The following is a 19,741-nucleotide window of genomic DNA, read 5'->3' as shown; positions in this document are numbered from 1 at the left end:
ATACCTGCCCAGATGTCTTTTAAATCTTGTAATTATATCCATCTCCAACACTTGTAACACCTGTAACAGCTCATGCTATACATGCATCTGTGTGAAAATGTTACCCATTAAGTTCTTTTTAAATCTTTCCCCTCTCACCTTAAATCTATGCCCTCTAGCTTTGGATTCACCTACACTAAAGAAAAAAAGACCTTGTCTATTTATCCATCCATGTCCCTTATGATTTTATAAACTTCTATAAGGTTCCCACTCAGCCTTTGACACTCCAGGGAAAAATGCCCTGGCCTATTCAGCCTCTCCCTAGAGGTCAAACACTCCACTGCTGGCAACATCCTTGCAAATCATTTCTGCACCTTCCCTAGTCTAACAACATCTTTCTTATAGAAGAGCAACCAAAATTGTAAGCAGTATTCTAAAAGTGGACCCACCAATGTCCTGTACTTAGTGAATTTCTTCAGTGCATTTTGTAGAAAGAATGCACAACTGTTGTTTTTCAGCATTGTTGTGAGAAAGAGAGCAGCAACCAACATAAAGGGATGCACCAAATTCTACGAATCCAGCAATCCTTCTCCACAGCTGGAACAGCATGACAGTGTGAAGACAACTTTGTGAACGCCAGTAGCGTATTTTAAAACTGTGACATCTCTTTCCATAGTTTACTTGATTAAAGCAATATCCTTCTCCCATTTTGGTCCACAATCCAAAAATAGAAAATTTAAAACTAGGGTCGTTACATTATGAGTAAGCAAAAAAAGGCTGGCCTTGCCAGTGACAGTCACACCCCATAAAAGAATAAAAAAGGGATTCAAAAGGTCTTGTTATGCAAATTTAAACAACTGCTTAGCTTTCAAAAGCTCAGCTATCTTATACAGAGTGGAATAAAATTTCAAGTGTTTACCAAATAATTGTACATAATTGTAATAATTAATGCTGTTGTGCTGTGAGGTTAATGAGTTGCTTAAGCAAAGTATTTTCAGATGCTGAAATCAAACTGATACTGTAAAATTTAGTCTGCACAAGGTGCAACTTCACTATAGATGCACAGACTGTGTACAGGCACAGACAGGTCACTCACAATACTGGGTCATCATCAACTCACACCAAGTAATTTAGCTCATCCCACTCCCCTTTCTTCCTACAGTCCTGAAAACTTCTATACAGATGCTTACTCAATTCCCTTTTGAAAAACATTGTTAAAAGTTTTATCCACCACATACAATCCACTTTTATTCAGATCCAAAGTGACTCACCGCATAAAATGTATTTCCACATGTCCTTACTGTTCCTTTTAATAATCACTTTCAATCTCTATAGTTTGGTTATTGACTCATCCATCAATGAGAACTGTTTCTTTCTATTCCACTTAGACCTCTCATGATTTTCACCACCTCAATCAAATCTCATTTCTTTGAGGGAAAGGTTGAGAAGAACATCTGCTTCAGGGTCAGCACAAGGGCACAGTGGCTAGAATTGTTGCATTACAGTGCCAGGGACCCGCGTTCAATTCTAGCCTTGGGTGACTGTGTGGAATTTGCATACTGTGTCTGCCTGGGTCCCATCGAAGTGCTCTGGTTTTCACCCACAGTGCAAAGATGTGCAGGATTGATGGATTGGTCCCACTAAAATAAAATGTCCAGTAGTGTCTAGAGATGTGCTGGTTAGGTTGATTAGCTGGGAGGTTAAAAACCCCATGTAGCGTTACGTGAATGAAGGGTGAAGTCTGGATCAGATGCTCGTTGGAGGGGTAGTGCAGACTCGATGGGCCTAATGGTGTCTGTCTGCACTGTAGGGATTCTGTGATTCTTCAATCTATAACACACTTAACCTTTGAATCTGGTGCACAAATCTTTTCTGTAATTTCTTGAAAGCCTTCGTATCCTTCTAAACGTGTTGTTCCCACAACTGGGATTAATACTTCAGATGAGATCAACCCAGTATTCTATAAAGCTTCATCAGAACTTCTCTTTTTACTGCATGTCATACACACATATATTTCCTAATCTTGATGGTTGTTAAACCCTTATTAGAATTGCCGCATTTGATCTACACTTTCTTGCAAAAAGTATTAATTCACACTTTTCTGCATTAAGTTTCATCTGCCACTTGTCTGACAATTCCACCATCACAGCTACGTGGTCTGAAAATCCATCACCTTCCTCCACACAGATCACATAACTTCCATGTTCTGCATCATCACCAAAGTCTGGATTTGCACTGGGTACATCCAAGCCTATGTCATTCGTATATAATTTAAAAAGCCATGATTTGGAGGCGTCGGTATTGGACTGGGTGTACAAAGTTAAAAATCACACAACACCTGTAAACCTGGTGTTGTGAGATTAAAATTAAAAAAGCAGCTGCCCTAGTGCCAACTCCTGAAAAACCCAAATATATATCTTTCTTCAGTCAAAATGTTAATCACTACTCTGATTAAAGTTTTGATCTCCTGATCTGAGGAAGGACGTTGTTGATATTGTGGGAGTGCAGGAATGGTTTCTCAGACTGATTCCTGGCAAGGCAAGACTGAAGTACAAGGAGAAATTGAATTGATGAGGATTATCATAGATCATCCCCACTGTGTGGAAACAGGCCATTTGGCCCAACATGTCCACACCGACCCTCTGAAGTGGCTGGGGGGGGCATTACGGACTGAGATGAGCAGAATTCTTCTTTCAACTACAGAGCAGTGAACCTGTGGAATTCACTATCACAGAAAGTAGACGAAATCAAAACTTTTCATAACTTCAAGGGGAAATTGGATATAGCACTTGGAGCTAACAGGATCAAAGGATATGGAGAAAAGCAGGCACAGCTACTGATAGCCATGATCAGAAACAGGCTCAAAGAGCAAAATCTCCTATTCCTGCTTCTATGTTCTAAATGTTTTCCCACTAAAGTTAAACTGATTAGCCTACTGCTCAGTTTATCCTTACACTTTTAAACAAAGGTGCAACTCTAATTCAATACTCCAGCAGCACACCATTACTGAGGCAGAGTCATAGAGATGTACAGCATGGAAACAGACCCTTTGGTCCAACCCGTCCATGCTGACCAGATATCCCAACCCAATCTAGTCCCACCTGCCAGCACCCTGCCCATATCACTCCAAACCCTCCCTATTTATATACCCATCCAAATGCCTCTTAAATGTTGCAATTGTACCAGCCTCCACCACTTCCTCTGACAGCTCATTCCATACACGTACCACCCTCTGCGTGAAAAGGTTGCCCCTGAGGTCTCTTTTATATCTTTCCCCTCTCACCCTAAACCTATGCCCTCTAGTTCTGGACTCCTTGACCCCAGGGAAAAGACTTTGTCTATTTGAGACCATAAGACACAGGAGCGGAAGTAAGGCCATTCGGCCCATCGTGTCCATTCCGCCATTCAATCATGGCTGTTGGGCATTTCAACTCCACTTACCCGCATTCTCCCCGTAGCCCTTAAATTCTTGATGTCACAAGGAATTATCAATTTCTGCCTATTTATCCTATCCATGCCCCTCATAATTTTGTAAACCTCTAGAAGGTCACCCCTTAGCCTCCGACGCTCCAGGGAAAACAAACCCAGCCTGTTCAGCCTCTCCCTGTAGCTCACATCCTCCAACCCTGGCAACATCCTTGCAAATCTTTTCTGAACCCTTTCAAGTTTCACAGCATCTTTCCAATAGGAAGGAGACCAGAATTGCATGCAATATTCCAACAATGGCCTAACCAATGCCCTGTAGAGCCGCAACATTACCTCCCAACTCCTGTACTCAATACTCCGACTAATAAAGGAAAGCATACCAAATGCCGCCTTCACTATCTTATCTACCTGCGACTCCACTTTCAAGGAGCTAAGAACCTGCACTCCAAGGTCTCTGTTCGGCAACACTCCCTAGGACCTTACCATGAAGTGTATAAGTCCTGCTAAGATTTGCTTTCCCAAAATGCAGCACCTCACATTTATGTGAATTAAACTCCATCTGCCACTTCTCAGCCCATTGGCCCATCTGGTCCAGATACTGTTGTAATCTGAGATAACCCTCTTCGCTGTCCACTACACCTCCAATTTTGGTGTCATCCACAAACTTACCAACTGTACCTCATATGCTCCCATCCAAATCATTTATGTAAATGACAAAAAGTAGAGGGCCCAGCACCGATCCATGTGGCACTCCACTGGTCACAGGCCTCCAGTCTAAAAAACAACCCTCCACCACCACCCTCTGTCTTCTACCTTTGAGCCAGTTCTGTATCCAAATGGCTAGTTCTCCCTTTATTCCATGAGATCTCACCTTGCTAATCAGTCTCCCATGGGGAACCTTGTCGAACGCCTTACTCAAGTCCATATAGATCACATTTACTGCTCTGCCCTCAATCTTCTTTGTTACTTCACCAAAAAACTCAATCAAGTTTGACAGACATAATTTCCCATGCACAAAACCATGTTGACTATCCCGAATCAGTCCTTGCCTTTCCAAATACATATACATCCTGTCCCTCAGGATTCCCTCCAAAACCTTGCCCACCACTGAGGTCAGGCTCACCGGTCGATAGTTTCCTGGCTTGTCTTTTCCGCCCTTCTTAAACAGTGGCACCACGTTTGCCAACCTCTAGTCTTCCGGCACCTCACCTGTGACTATCGATGATACAAATATCTCAGCAAGAGGCTCACCAATCACTTCTCTAGCTTCCCACAGAGTTCTCGGGTACACCTGATCAGGTCCTGGGGATTTATCCACCTTTAATCATTTCAAGACATCCAGCACTTCATCCTCTGTAATCTGGACATTTTGCAAGATGTCACCATCTATTTCCCTACAGTCCAAATCTTCCATATCCTTTTCCACAGTAAATACTGATGCAAAATATTCATTTAGTATCTCCCCCATTTTCTGTGGCTCTACACAAAGGCCGCCTTGCTGATCTTGGAGGGGCCCTATTCTCTCCCTAGTTACCCTTTTGTCCTTAATATATTTGTAAAAACCCTTTGGATTCTCCTTAATTCTATTTGCCAAAGCTATTTCATGTCCCCGTTTTGCCCTCCTGATTTCCCTCTTAAGTATACTCCTACTTCCTTTATATTCTCCTAAGGATTCACTCGATCTATCCTGTCAATACCTGACATATGCTTCCTTTTTCTTAACCAAACCCTCAATTTCTTTTGTCATCCAGCGTTCCCAATACCTATCAGCCTTTCCTTTCACCCTAACAGGAATATACTTTCTCTGGATTCTTGTTATCTCATTTCTGAAGGCTTCCCATTTTCCAGCCGTCCCTTTACCTGCGAACATCTGCCTCCAATCAGCTTTCGAAGGTTCTTGCCTAATACCGTCAAAATTGGCCTTTCTCCAATTTAGGGCTTCAACTTTTAGATCTGCTCTATCCTTTTCCATCACGATTTTAAAATGAATAGAATTATGATCGCTGGCCCCAAAGTGCTCACCCACTGACACCTCAGTCACCTGCCCTGCCTTATTTCCCAAGAGTAGGTCAAGTTTTGCACCTTCTCTAGTAGGTACATCCACATACTGAATCAGAAAATTGTCTTGTACACACTTAAGAATTTCCCTCGGACTATGGGGGAGGTCTATAATACAATCCCAATAAGGTGATCATCTTATTTCTCAGTTCCAGCCAAATAACCTCCCTGGATGTATTTCAGGGAATATCCTCCCTCAGCACAACTGTAATGCTATCCCTTATCAAAAATGCCACTCCCCCTCCTTTCTTGCCTCCCTTTCTATCCTCCTGTAGCATTTGTATCCTGGAACATTAAGCTGCCAGTCCTGCCCATCCCTGAGCCATGTTTCTGTAATTGCTATGATACCCCAGTCCCATGTTCCTAACCATGCCTAGTTCACCTGCCTTCCCTTTTAGACCCCTTGCATTGAAATAATTGCAGTTTAATTTATTAGTCCTATCTTGTCCCTGCCTGCCCTCACTGTTTGACTCACTTCTGTTCTCAGCTGTACCAGTCTCAGATCAATCTCTTTCCTCTCTATCTCCCTGGGTCCCACCCCCCCCCACCTTACTAGTTTAAATCCTCCCAAGCAGTTTTGGCAAATTTCCCTGCCAGTATATTAGTCCCCTTCCAATTTAGGTGCAATCCGTCCTTCTTGTACAGGTCACTTCTACCCCAAAAGAGATTCCAATGATCCAGAAATATGAATCCTTCTCCCATTCACCATCTCCTCAGCCATGCATTCATCTGCTCTATCCTCCTATTCCTGCCCTCACTAGCTCGTAGCACTGGGAGTAATCCAGATATTACTACCCTTAAGGACTTCCTTTTTAAATTTCTGCCTAACTCTGTAATCTCCCTTCAGAGTCTCAACCTTTTCCTTTCCAATGTCGTTGGTTCCAATGTGGACAATGACCTCCTGTTGGCTCCTCTCCCCCATGAAAACATTCTGCACCCTCTCTGAGACATCCTTGATCCTGGCACCAGGGAAATAACACACCATTCTTCTTTTTCTCTGCTGGCCACAGAAACTAATCCACCTTGACTCCCAGATACAGTTCCAGAAATACCTTCTTCCTTATTAGACCAAGAAGTTGTGCATCAATTCAATTCTCCTGAACACACGTCCTTATCTCTGATATCCACAGTACAGGCAATTGCCAGATTGTAAACAGGTTCTGTTCTGTAGTCTAATTCGCAAGTTAGAGCACAATGCAGGACAAGGAAAGCAGCCATTCTTTAATACAGGAAATCTTCATATGTCAGGCCTCTCACTCAAAACCATGTAAAAGATCGTGCTCGTAAGTATCAACATTCGTAAACAGCATCCTGTATTAGTATACCACCATATATCAGAAGAATTCAAGTCCCACTATTTGGTGGGGTATGAAATACACCCAGTCGTATAATGTTATTTCTGTTGTTTTAAAACACAATGACAAGTTAACATGTCTAGAATATCCTCTTTAGCACTATCATTTCTCCTGAAGAAATGCTGTACCCACACCCCAAAAAGTCCTTCCTTACCATCTCTCAGAGGGTTGAGCTACCTTGGAACTCTGCTGACAATTTTGGCACACTTGTAGCTTCACCAGGTTGATATTTCACTTTTAGGCATCCCTGGCATTGTTCCTAGCATGCCTCCCTCCCTGCAGTCTTCATTGTACTAGGGTTAACCCCCCCTTGGTTTGATGGTAATGACAGAATGAGATATATAGGTAAAAACAAGGACTGCAGATGCTGGAAACCAGATTCTAGATTAGAGTGCTGCTGGAAAAGAACAGCAGTTCAGACAGCATCCGAGGAGCAAGAAAATCGACGTTTCGGGCAAAAGCCCTTCATCAGGAATAGAGGCAGAGTGCCTGCAGGGTGAAGAGATAAATGAGAGGAGGGTGGGATGGGGCAAAAGTAGCATAGAGTACAATAGGTGAATGGGGGTGGGAAAGGAGGTGATAGGTCAGGGAGGAGGGTGGAGTGGATAAGTGGAAAGGAAGATAGGCAGGTAGGACAGGTCATGAGGGTGGTGCTGAGCTGGAAGTTTGGAATTGGGGCAAGGTGGGGGAAGGGGAAATAAGGAAACTGGTGAAGTCCATATTGATGCCCTGGTTGAAGTGCTCTGAGGCGGAAGATGAGGCGTTCTTCCTCTAGGCATCGAGGACCTCCATGTCCTCGGCTGAGTGGGAGGGGGAGTTGAAATGTTGGGCCCCAGGGCGGTGTGGTTGATTGGTGCAGGTATCCCAGAGATGTTGCCTAAAGCGCTCTGGTGGGAGGCGTCCAGTCTCCCCAATGTAGAGGAGACCGCATTGGGAGCAACGGATACAATAAATGATATTAGTGGATGTGCAGGTAAAATTTTGATGGATGTGGAAGGCTCCTTTGGGGCATTGGATGGAGGTGAGGGAGGTGATGTGGGCGCAGGTTTTGCAATTCCTGTGGTGGCAGGGGAAGGTGCCAGGATGGGAGGATGGGTTGTTGGGGGGAGTGGATCTGACCAGGTAGTCATGGAGGGAATGGTCTTTGCGGAAGGTGGAAAGGGGTGGGGAGGGAAATATATCCCTGGTGGTGGGGTCCATTTGGAGGTGGCGGAAATGTCGTCGGATGATTTGGTTTATGCGAAGGTTGGTAGAGTGGAAGGTGAGCACCAGGGGCGTTCTGTCCTTGTTATGGTTGGAGGGGGGGGGGGGGGGGGGGGGGTTCTGAGGGCAGGGGTGCGGGATGTGGACGAGATGCATTGGAGGGCATCTTTAACCACATGGGAAGGGAAATTGCAGTCTCTAAAGGAGGAGGCCATCTGGTGTGTTCTGTGGTGGAACTAGTCCTCCTGGGAGCAGATACGGTGGAGACAGAAGAATTGGGAATACGGGATGACATTTTTGCAGGAGGTAGGGTGGGAAGAAGTATAATCCAGGTAGCTGTGGGAGTCGGTGGGTTTGTAAAGAATGTCAGTGTCAAGTCAGTCGTCATTAATGGAGATGGAGAGGTCCCGTAAGGGGAGAGAGGTGTCAGAGATGGTCCAGGTAAATTTAAGGAGAAAGTGAGGTCTGCAGATGCTGGAGATCAGAGCTGAAATGTGTTGCTGGAACAGCGCAGCAGGTCAGGCAGCATCCAGAGAACAGGAGAATCGACGTTTCGGGCATAAGCCCTTCCTGAAGGGCTTATGCCCGAAACGTTGATTCTCCTGTTCCCTGGATGCTGCCTGACCTGCTGTGCTGTTCCAGCAACACATTTCAGGTAAATTTAAGGTCAAGGATGCTGCCAAAAGTATACGGTGTCACCCTCAGTGCTTTTTAAAATTTGTTTTTAAATATTCACTTGATACTCGCTTCACACAAACGCCTCATAATTGCCATTACCAGGTAGAGATAATCTAACCACTGCCACTTGACATTCAATGGCATTAGCATCAGTGAAACCCCAATATGAATATCCTGGGGGTTATCATTAACCAGAAACTCAACTAGACTAGAGATAAATAGTGGCTATAAGAGCAGGATAGAAGCTAGGAATCTTGCAGTAAGTAATTCACTTCCTGATTCTCAAACCTGTTCACCATCAGCAAGGCACAAGTCCAAAATGTGATGGAACACATCCCAATTGACTGGATAAGTACAGCTCTAACAACACTCAAGAAACCTGACACCATCCAGGCCAAAGCAGCCGACTTGACTGGCATCACATTCACAAACATCCATGCACCTAACCTATAAATCCCTGAACATTATGGACAATTTAGCTTGGCCAACTCACCTAACCTGCACATTCTTGGATTGTGGAAGGAAACCGGAGCACCCAGAGGAAACCCACAAAGACATGAGGAAAATGTGCAAACTCCACACACACAGTCGCCAGAGGCTGGAATCGAACCAGACCCCTGGCACCGTGAGGCACCAGTCCTAACCACTGAGTCACCACGCCGCCAGATCCATCTATCAGAGGGACAACAGGGATAATGACAGTGGCGTCTGGGATATATTATGTCAGACTGCGGTTAGCCTTGGTGACTGCTCATGATCGTAGCATAAACCTTCAGATGTTGGTAAAGAGGACTTCGCAAGATTGCATATTGTGCTTAAGTCAGTGCGAGAATTGCATCTATTTTTATTCCTTTTTGACTTTAGTGATTTGGTACAGTCGAGTGGGTTGCAAAGCTATTTCAGGGTCAGTCTGAAGGTAATCACATTGCTGTGTGTCTGGAGTCAAATGTAAGCCAAACTAACTAAGAATAGCAAATATCCTTTTTGAAAGGATATTAGTGAACCAGATATATTTTTACAATAAAAGGGTTGCAAGGTCACAAACACTAAAATCATCGCATAATTCCAAATTGTTAATAATTCATTGAATTTACTGACTAACTGGATTTAAATTCCAGCAGTTGCTGTAATTGGATCTGAATTAGCATTCCCAAAAAAACTAGCCAACACTTCTAAATTACCAATCTGGCAAGATTATTACTATACTATGTCCACAATAAATTGCTGTGGTTGCCTCATGCAATATCTAAAATAGCCTCCAGCACCATCTACTGGCAAATATTATGTATTAAAAAATACAAATTAGAAAAGTACCAATATAAAAGGTAGGTCTAAATAAACAAAAATATACTGCAAATGTGTTGTACCATAATGTTTTTTCAAAAAAAGAAGTTGCAGAAGAAATTTTCTGCAGAAAGCAAAATTTACTTACAAAACTATCCAGCTTTGAGGTTAAGTACTATGCATGAGGAAACTGCAGAATTGTGTAAGTTAAAAGAATCACATCATTTTAAAGTGCACAATGTTTCTTTAAAATAAAACTTGCACATCATCCTTCCTCAGAAACTGCAATATTTGTATTGCTCAAGTGTTACCTAAATTTAATCTTGAATGCCATGTGTGATTCAATTTCAATAACCACCTATAAGAAATAATAAGCCAAATGCATTCCATATCTAATTTTGTCAAGGAAAATTTCTATGGCCTTCACTGATTTGTTTTTATTCTTCATTCATGGGATATGGCCATCATTGGGTGGGCCAGAGATTATTGCCATCTCTAATTGCCCGAGGAGATTGTGGTGAGTTTCCTTCATGAACTGCTGCAGTCAATCTGGTGTAGGTGCTGTTAGAGAGGGATGTCCAGGATTCTGACCCAGCAACACTGAAGAAATGGATATATTTCCAGGTTGGGACAGTGCGTAGCTTAAGGCCCTATAGCATCTGCTGCCCTTGCCCTTCAAGATGGCTGTGACTGTGGGATTGGAATGTGCTGTCCAAGAATTCCTGCTGTGCATGCTGTTTATGGAACACACTGCTGCTGAGTGGAGCATTGTTGGTGCTGCACTAATCCAGGCAAGCAATAAAAAAAGTCTTTAGAAGGAATAAAGACGTTTGGACATGCAAGGTCCATGCACAGCATCAATTTCCAAAACCAGAAGGCAATGCATCTGCATGCCAATCAGCAACCTCAGTGGAATCTGAGCACAGCCTCACAGTTTAGAGGGAACGCTGCAAGTAGGGAGTATTGTTATCATGTACCTAACCTGCACCTTGCAGATGTGGAACATGTTTTCTAAAGTCAGGAGGTAAACCCACTGAAGGATTCCAAGTCTCTGACCTACTTTTGCAGTCTCAGTATTTATATGGCTCGTCCAGTTCCATTTCCTGATGAGTCATTCTCATCACTTGCCAAGAGTTTTGTCCAGGTATTGCTGTGTTTTGACTGCTTCAGTGTTTGAGGAGTTTCAAATGATGAACATTGCGCAGTGGATATCCCCACTACTGACCTTATTTTACAAGCATAGAAACTAGAAGAGAGGGAGCAGAAATGGGCCATTCAATTCCTCAGCCCTGCTCCACCAATCTCAATGATCAGCCATGATCATAGTGTTCAATGCCCTAATCCCGTACACCAAATTCGTTGATTCCTTTTGCCACAAAGCTATGTCTACTTCCTTATTGAAAACACAATGTTTTGGCCTAAATCATTTTCTGTGGTAGTGAATTCAACAGGTTCACCACACTCTCGATGAAGAAATTTCTCCTTGTATCAGTCCTAAAAGGTTTTCCCCTTATCTTTGTACTACGGCCCCTGGGTCAGGACGCTCCACCATTCCTGCATCTAACCTGTCTGAATCTGTTAGGTTTATATTAAACTCCAGTGAATACAGTCCTGGATAACTCAATCTCTCTTCAAAAGTCAACCCTGCCATTGCTGGAATCCATTTCGTAAACCTTTGCTGCACTCCCTCTACAATGACAGCATCCTTCCTCAGATAAGGAGATGAAGATCACACACCATGTGTGGTCTCACTAAGGTCCTGTATAATGGTAGCAAGGTATGCATGTTCCTGAACTGAAATCCTCTCAATATTAAGGCAAACATTCAATGTGCCTTCTTTGCTGACTGCTGCACCTTTCTGGGAAGAGGGGGATGGGGCAGAGAGGGAGGTAGGTACAGCGTTGAGAGAGATAGTGAGAGTCAATGAGTGAGGAAGCGGGAGGTGAGGGCTGGTGTAAATGCCAGGCCGTGTCTCTCCTGACTGTCGAGCACTGTTCCAGCATCTCTTCAGCGTCTATCCTGCAATGCACAATTTTGAGTGTGCTGCAACAGACTGATGCCTGAACATTGTGAAACAGCTCTCCCAATTTAAGAGTCAACCACAATTAAGCAGAGAAATTAAGTGTCACATATAGGCCAGGTCAGGTAAGGATAGCAGTTTTCCTTATCTAAAGAAGTAGGTGAGACTTTACAACAATGTTATTGTGGTCTTCATTAGACTTTTAATTCCCAGAACTGGGTGTCCAGAATATTCCAACCAACCTAGTTCAGCAACAATACCAAAATTCCATTATCTCCCTTCATTCTAACCGAAACAGGATAGTATTTAATACCAATAGTAAATTCATGCCCAGTTACTAAACCGATAAGTCTTTTTATGACTATTTTCATTTGCAATCCTGTTCATTTCTCTAGTTTTGCTGCAGCTTTGTTCTGAAAGATAGCTTCCAACCTGTAGGAAAAATTTAATAGCCGTTCACCATAATGATTAAAGCTCTGCTATACTCATGGTTAACGTTCTCTGACCTCCTTTTAACAGACTAACATTCAAGCTGTTTGCGTACACATGTAGGCTTTGCAACATACATATGCATTAGAAAATACATCAGAAAATATCAAATCATACTTTAAATGAAACTGACATACCATTGACCTTCCATCAAACATTTGTATATTAAACTCTCTCGAATGATTTCCTTCTGGAATAGCTGGTAAGACAGTAGAACTAAAAGCGTAGTCACAGATTCAAGAAGAATACTATATGTAATATCTCTGCAAGAAAAGAATCAAGAGTTAAAATCAATATGCTATCAATTAAATATACATTTCCTAAACACATTACTTCACAGGTAGCCTACACTAAGTACATTTCATTTACATAAAGCATTTCAAAAAACTGATATGCTTGCAATAGTTCAACAAAATGAACAAGTAGTTAAATTAATACCAGGAAGTACCAACTTTGATCTTACTCTGAGCAAATTTTGCAAGTTTCAGCACCAACAAGAGAGAGATTCATCTTGCTTCCATATATCTGAGAAATAATATCCAGAGATAGTAATCAGTTTCAGATATGATTAGTGATCTCTTTCGGAACTTGTGGATGCCAAATTAGGACATACAAAATGTGAAAAAGCTAAAGAAATAAAAATACGTACTTAATGTAACATAGCATTGCATGCAATGCATTCTGTCAGGCCTGACCTTTCACTTAGCTTAAACATTTTTATGAACAGTTTGTTCTGCTATAACATGCATTTCATTAACTCTAATTCGCTGTAACACAATTGACAAATTGGGGACACTGTTTCTAAAGCACAAACTTTTAAAATGTGCATTGGCTGCACTTCAACCGCTGTTTCTGAAGTGCGATTTTTCTATAACACAGGTTTGCACAAGAATGCAACCAACATGTTATAGTAGAACAACCTGCAATCTATTATTTGAAATTGGTAAAGGCACAAATACTCTTAACATTTAAAGGTTACTCTCAACAATAGAACTTATTATGTCAATATCTTTTATTTAATAAAGATTAAATTTAAAGTACTTAGTACTTTACTCCAAGTGGCTCATGTCTTAGGTTACTGAGCCAAACAGCATGGAAACAGACCCTTCAGTCCAAGTTGCCCGTGCTAAGCAGGTATCCCAAACTGAACTAAGATGGAAATGTGTTGCTGGAAAAGTGCAGCAGGTCAGGCAGCATCTAGGGAACAGGAGAATCGACGTTTCGGGCATTAGCCCTTCTTCCTGAACTAACCCCATTTGCAAGCGTTTGGCCCATATCCCTCTAAACCTTTCCTCTTCATGTACCTTTCCAAATGCCTTTTAAATATTGTAATTGTACTTTCCTCTACCACTTCCACTGGCTTATTTCATACACACACCACCCTTCAAAAATGTTGCCTCCTAGATCTCTTAAATCTTTCCCCTCTCACCTTAACCTATGCCTTCTAGCTTTGGAATACGCTCCCCTTGGAAAAAAAGACCTTGGCTATTCATCTTACCTATGCCCCTCTTGATTTTTATAAACCACTACAATACCACCTGTCAGCCTCTGATGCTCCAAGGAAAGAAATGCCCAGCCTATCCATCCTATCTCCACAACTCAAACCTTCCAGTTCCGGCAACATTCTTGTAAATATTTTCTGTACCCTTTCTAGTTTAACAACCACATATTAAAACAGTATCAACTGCAACAATTTGAACTCTCGGTTTTAAAGTTCTAGATTTATATGGTACCACTGCTGCATATCTAGAAGATTGACAGCCTCATGCATAGCACACTTGTGTTCAGCCTGCAGCTTAAGAGCATGCAGGGAGAGAGAGAATGCCTCAAAATAAACATTCTCCTAAGTCCATTTTACTCCCTAAAGAGTATTCAGTTCAAACTGATTGTGTATCTGTGGAATGCAGCCGTAGCAAAGTTCATGGCACCGTGCAAGGTGCTATGCAGGCATGAAGAAAACTGGAAGGAAGTTCAATAAGTACAGTAAAATGCAAGCACAGACATGAACCCAGGATCATTTTGATGACTTTCTAGTAAAAGGGTTAACAATGTCTCTGAACAGCTGCACAGCACAGTGTGGAGGAGGAGGAGGAGGAAGTGGACAGCCAACAATTATGTCCACACAGATAGAAAAAGGATGTACTCTAGTTACAGGTTACCATCCTGAAAATATCTCTCTTTTCCCAACTCTATCTTCCATTACTTTACTCAAAGGACTGGGAGTTCGGTAGGAAATTAGAAAGCTGCATGATAAAAGTAGAGTGACAACAGTCCGCTGTGGTAAAGAACTCCACAGATTCACTAACCTCTGAAAGAAATGCATCCTCATCTGTCTGAAATATGCAACCCCTTATTCTGAGATTATTCTCTCTGGTCAGAGACTCTCCCACAAGGGGAAACAACCTCTCCACACTTATCCTATCAAGTCAAGTAAGCAACTTGAACCTTACGATAATATCGCCACTCATCCTTCTAACCCCAGTGGGATCAGACTCAAAACAACTCAACTTCTTCACATAAGACAGTCTTTCCATACCTAGTATCATATCAGTAAATGTTCTCTGTACTGCCTCCAAAGTCAATATATCTTTTAGATAAGGGACCAAAAACTGTTCATAGTATTCCAGATGCAGCCTAATTAGTGCCTTGTATAATTTTAGCAAAACTCCCCACTTTTATATTCTATTCCCTTTGAAATAAAGGCCAACATTTTATTTGCCTTCCCTATTATTCACTGAACTCAGATGCTAACTTTCTGTATTTCACAGGAGAGAACTCTCAATACCCTCGTCTATAATTTTCTGATGTCTTTCTCCACTTAAATAATATTCAATTCCTCTATTCTTCTGCCGAAGTACACAAGCTCACATTTTCCCCACATTAGTCACTCAGCTTTTTGCCCATTCATCTAACCTGTCTACCTCCCTCTAAAGGCTCTTTGTGTCATCCTCACCACTTGCCTTCCATCTATTTTTGTGTCATTCACAAACCTGGCTATAGTAAATGCATCTTCCTCATCCAAATCATGAATATATTGCAAATAACTGTGGACCTAGCACCGGCCCATGTGGCATTTCACTAGTTACAGATTACCATCCTGAAAATGTCTCTTATCCCAACTCTATCTTCCATTACTTAATCAATCTATTCATACTGATACACTACCTCCAACACCATGGGATCTTATGCTATAAAGTAGCTTTATATGCGTCCTTTATGAAACACCTTCTAAAAATCCAAATCTATTTTATCCACTGCTTCCATTTCATTTATGCTGCCTGTTACATCCGCAAATAATTGTATTAAATTTGTCAGAAAAAAATTCTTCACGATAGAAAAGACTTCATTAGAATAGACTCTAACACTTCCAAGAACAGACATTACGTTAAGTGGCATATAATTACTGGTTTCCTTCCATTTTTTGGAAGAAAGATGTTACATTGACATTTTCCAATTCTCTGGGATCTTTCCAGAATCTAAGGATTCTTGGAAGATTATCAGTCCAGCTACTAACTCTGTAGTTATTTCCTTTAAATTCCAAGGATGCATCTTATCAGATCTAGATGACTTATTAGTCTTTAGCCTCATTAGTTTCCCTAGCATATTTTTCTACAGCAATAGTTATCGTATTTATTTCTGTTTCATCTTTTACCTTGCTTACTTAGCAATGTTGGAATGCTATTAATGCATTTTATTGTGAAGACTGTACAAAATATTTATTCAATGCTTCTGCCACATCCTAATTACTCATTATTACCCAGCCTCATGCTCTCAGCCTATATTCACATTTGTTTCTGTCTTCCTTTTTTATGTTTTAAAAAGTGCTTGCTGTCCATCTTAATATTATATGCAAGTTTACCCTCAAAGTTTATTTTCTCCCTTTTTTTGTCATCTTCTGTTGATCTTTAAAACTTTCCAAATCCTCTGGCTTACCACACTATGTCTTTTCTTCCAATCTGATGCTCTCCATAACAGCTGTAGTTAACCATGATTCGGAGATGCCGGTGTTGGACTGGGGTGTACAAAGTTAAAAATCACAACACCAGGTTATAGTCCAACAGGTTTAATTGGAAGCACACTAGCTTTCGGAGCGACGCTCCTTCATCAGCCCTCCACAATCACCTGATGAAGGAGCGTCGCTCCGAAAGCTAGTGTGCTTCCAATTAAACCTGTTGGACTATAACCTGGTGTTGTGTGATTTTTAACATAGTTAACCATGGTTGGCTTATCCTTTTCCTAGAATCCTTCTTCCTCATAGAATCATACAGAAAAGGCCTTTCAGCCCATCAAGTATATACTGCCCAAAATGCATTAAATTCACAACAGGAGAAAGTGAGGTCTGCAGATGCTGGAGATCAGAGCTGAAAATGTGCTGCTGGAAGAGCGCAGGTCAGGCAGCATCCAGGGAACAGGAGAATCGACGTTTCGGGCATAAGCCCTTCTTCAGGAAGGGCTGATGCCCGAAACGTCGATTCTCCTGTTCCCTGGATGCTGCCTGACCTGCTGCGCTCTTCCAGCAACACATTTTCAGCTAAATTCACAACAGGCCTACCCTCCAGCATTAGCCCATAGCCTTTAACATAGTGATACTTCAAATGCTCATCCAAGTACTTTTTTAAAGGTTGAGGTTACCCGCCTCAAAAACCACTCCAGGCAGTTTATTCCAGTTCTCCTCCAATCTCCTTTCCTCAAGTCCCCTCCTGCCCTTCACCTTAAAATTATGCTGCTTTGTTATTGACCCTTCCACTAAAGGGAAAAACTGCATTCACCCTGTTCATGTTCCTCATCTTATACGCCACAATCACATCCACTCGGCCTTCGCTGCTCGAAAGAGACAAACTAAACTTATGCATTCTCACATCACAGCCAAAGTGCTCCATCTCAGACAGCAGCTGGTGAATGAACCTCCTCGACAAATCCTCTATTGCAATCACATCCTTTTATAGTGTGGAGACCAGAACTGCACACAGAACTCCAGTGGTGGCCTGACTGAAGTCCTACACAGCTCCAACATAACCTCCCTATTCTTATATTCAATGCCTTGACTGATAAAGGAGTGTCCTGTATACCTTCTCAACTAACCTATTAACCTTACCTGTTACCTTCAGGGATTTATGAACAAACACCCCTTTGTTCCTCTGAGCTTTTTAGTGTTCTGCTATTCATCGGGTACTCCTGAGAGTGCATCGCCTTCCACTTTCAATTTCGAATCCACTAATGTGTCCATCTGATAAATAAACTTGTATTCTCCTACAACCTGCGACCTCCTTCCTCACAGTCAACCATCCAACCAATCTTCATGTCATTTGCATGTTTACTATCATTCCCCACGCACACTTATCTACATAATATAGATGTATCACAAACAGTAAGGGACCCAATACCAATTGCTGTGGGAAACCTTTGGACACCGACAACCATTCACAAACAGCTTTCTATCACCACCCTCTGCCTCCAGCCTTTAAGTAAATTTTTGAACAAATTTACCAAGTTACCCTGAATCGCATGTGCTTTTGCCTTATCAGTGTCCTGTGTGTGATTTGGTCAAAGGCTTTGTTAGAATCCATAAAACAACTTTAACTGCACTATCCTCATCTACACACTTCACCACCTCTTTGGAAAAAGAACAACCAAATGTTTAAGCATGACCTCCCTCTGACAAAGATGTGCTGACTATCCTTGATTAACTAAATTGAGATTAATTCTCTTCTTCAGAATTTTCTCCAATAGTCTGTAATTCCCGATTTATCTTTACTACCCTTCTTGAAAAGTAGAATCATATTAGCTGTCCTCCAGTTCTCCGACACCTCCCCGTGGCCAGGCAGGGATTTAAAAATTGGGTCAGAGTTCCTGCCATTTCCTCCTTTGTCTCCTATAGCACCCTGGGATACAACTAACCCAGACCTGTAGCGTTGTCTCCTCTTAAACCCACTGAAATCTCCAATATCTCCTCAGTCTCTATCAATCTGCTCAAGAACCTCGCCGTACATCTTCCTGAATTCTGTACCGACATCCTCTTCCTCCTGAAGAAAGGCAGCCTCGAAGTACTCGTTTAACACCCAACCAACCTTCGCCAGCTCCACACAGATTTTGCCTTGGGACCCTACAACCACAGGGGATCCAATGTGGATTTCACCAGTTTCCTCATTTTTCCTCCCCCACCTTATCCCAGTCCCAAGCCTCCAACTCAGGACCACCCTCTTTGACCTGTCCATCTTCCTTCCCACTCAACCACTCCTCTACAACCTATCACTTACACCCCCTCCTTCATCTACCTATCACATTCCTGCCTACCTTCACCCCTCCCATTTATCTCTTAGCTCCCCTGGCCCACAAACCTAATTCCTGATTAAGGGCATATGCTCAAAACGTTGATTCTCCTGTTCCTCGAATGCTGCCTCACCTGCTGTGGTTTTCCAACACTCTCGACTGATTTCCAGCATCTGCAGTTGTCACTTCCTCCTGGTCCCTAAAGGGCCTTACTCTTTCCTTGGATATTCTCTTCCCCCTTGATATACTTATAGAATAAGTATATCCCTAATCCTAACCGCCAGCTCCTCTCTTTGCTTTCATAATTGCTTTCTTCAGGTCCCTCCTGTACTTTCTATACTCAACTAGGGCTTCTGTGGATTTGTTCCCTTTGTACTTATCATATGCCTCTTTCTTTTCATCCAGTCTTGAATATTCTTGGACATTCAGGATTCTCTAGGCTTGTTGCTCTGACATTTCAGCCTAAAGGAAACATGTTGGACCTATACTCGCCCCTATTCCTTTTTGTATGTCTCATTAAAATATACCATTGCTACAAGCCATGAAGTGTTTTCTTAAATGTCTGCTACTGTTCCATGACTGGTTTTCCTGCTAAACTCCTTTTCCAGTCCACTGCAGCTAGCTCTGCCATCATTCCTTTGAAACTGTACTAGTTTGAGGTTAACACAGATGCTTTCATTAACCCAAGTCCTCCCTCTCAAACAGAATGACAAATTCTACCATGGTACTGTTTCCTAGGGGATATTTTGCTTTGACATCATTTATTAAACCTGCTTCATTATACATCATCAGATCTAAAATAGTCTGATCTTTGTCTGGATCCACAAAATATAGTTTTAAGAAACACACCTCAAATATACTTCACGAATTCTTCATGTCTCCCCTATGAATTGGACTATGCCAATCTACAAGATTCAAATCACCCATGACTAGTGTACTGCCTTTGTTACGTGCCCTCATTATCCCTGGATTTATTCTC

At 42.1% G+C, this 19,741-nt stretch overlaps 1 protein-coding gene across 4 annotated transcripts in view; it reads right to left on the bottom strand.

Moving 5' to 3' along the window:
• The window catches only part of dym (dymeclin), a 548,842-nt gene that overhangs the window by 442,044 nt on the left and 87,057 nt on the right, over window positions 1-19,741 (bottom strand). For all 4 annotated transcript variants that reach the window (XM_043718287.2, XM_087990764.1, XM_087990771.1 and 1 more), the window contains one exon: window positions 12,630-12,755. In XM_043718287.2, coding sequence (XP_043574222.1) covers window positions 12,630-12,755 — 126 coding nt within the window. The remainder of the gene's footprint in view (window positions 1-12,629; window positions 12,756-19,741) is intronic.

The sequence above is a fragment of the Chiloscyllium plagiosum genome, unplaced genomic scaffold (genome assembly GCF_037043375.1).
Source record: "Chiloscyllium plagiosum isolate Xiang-an unplaced genomic scaffold, Cpla_swu_hap1 HiC_scaffold_1, whole genome shotgun sequence".
In the NCBI taxonomy this organism is placed as follows: Eukaryota; Metazoa; Chordata; class Chondrichthyes; order Orectolobiformes; family Hemiscylliidae; genus Chiloscyllium; species Chiloscyllium plagiosum.
The sequence above is the reverse complement of the archived record's forward strand: the minus strand, read 5'-3'. Positions and strand labels throughout refer to the sequence as shown.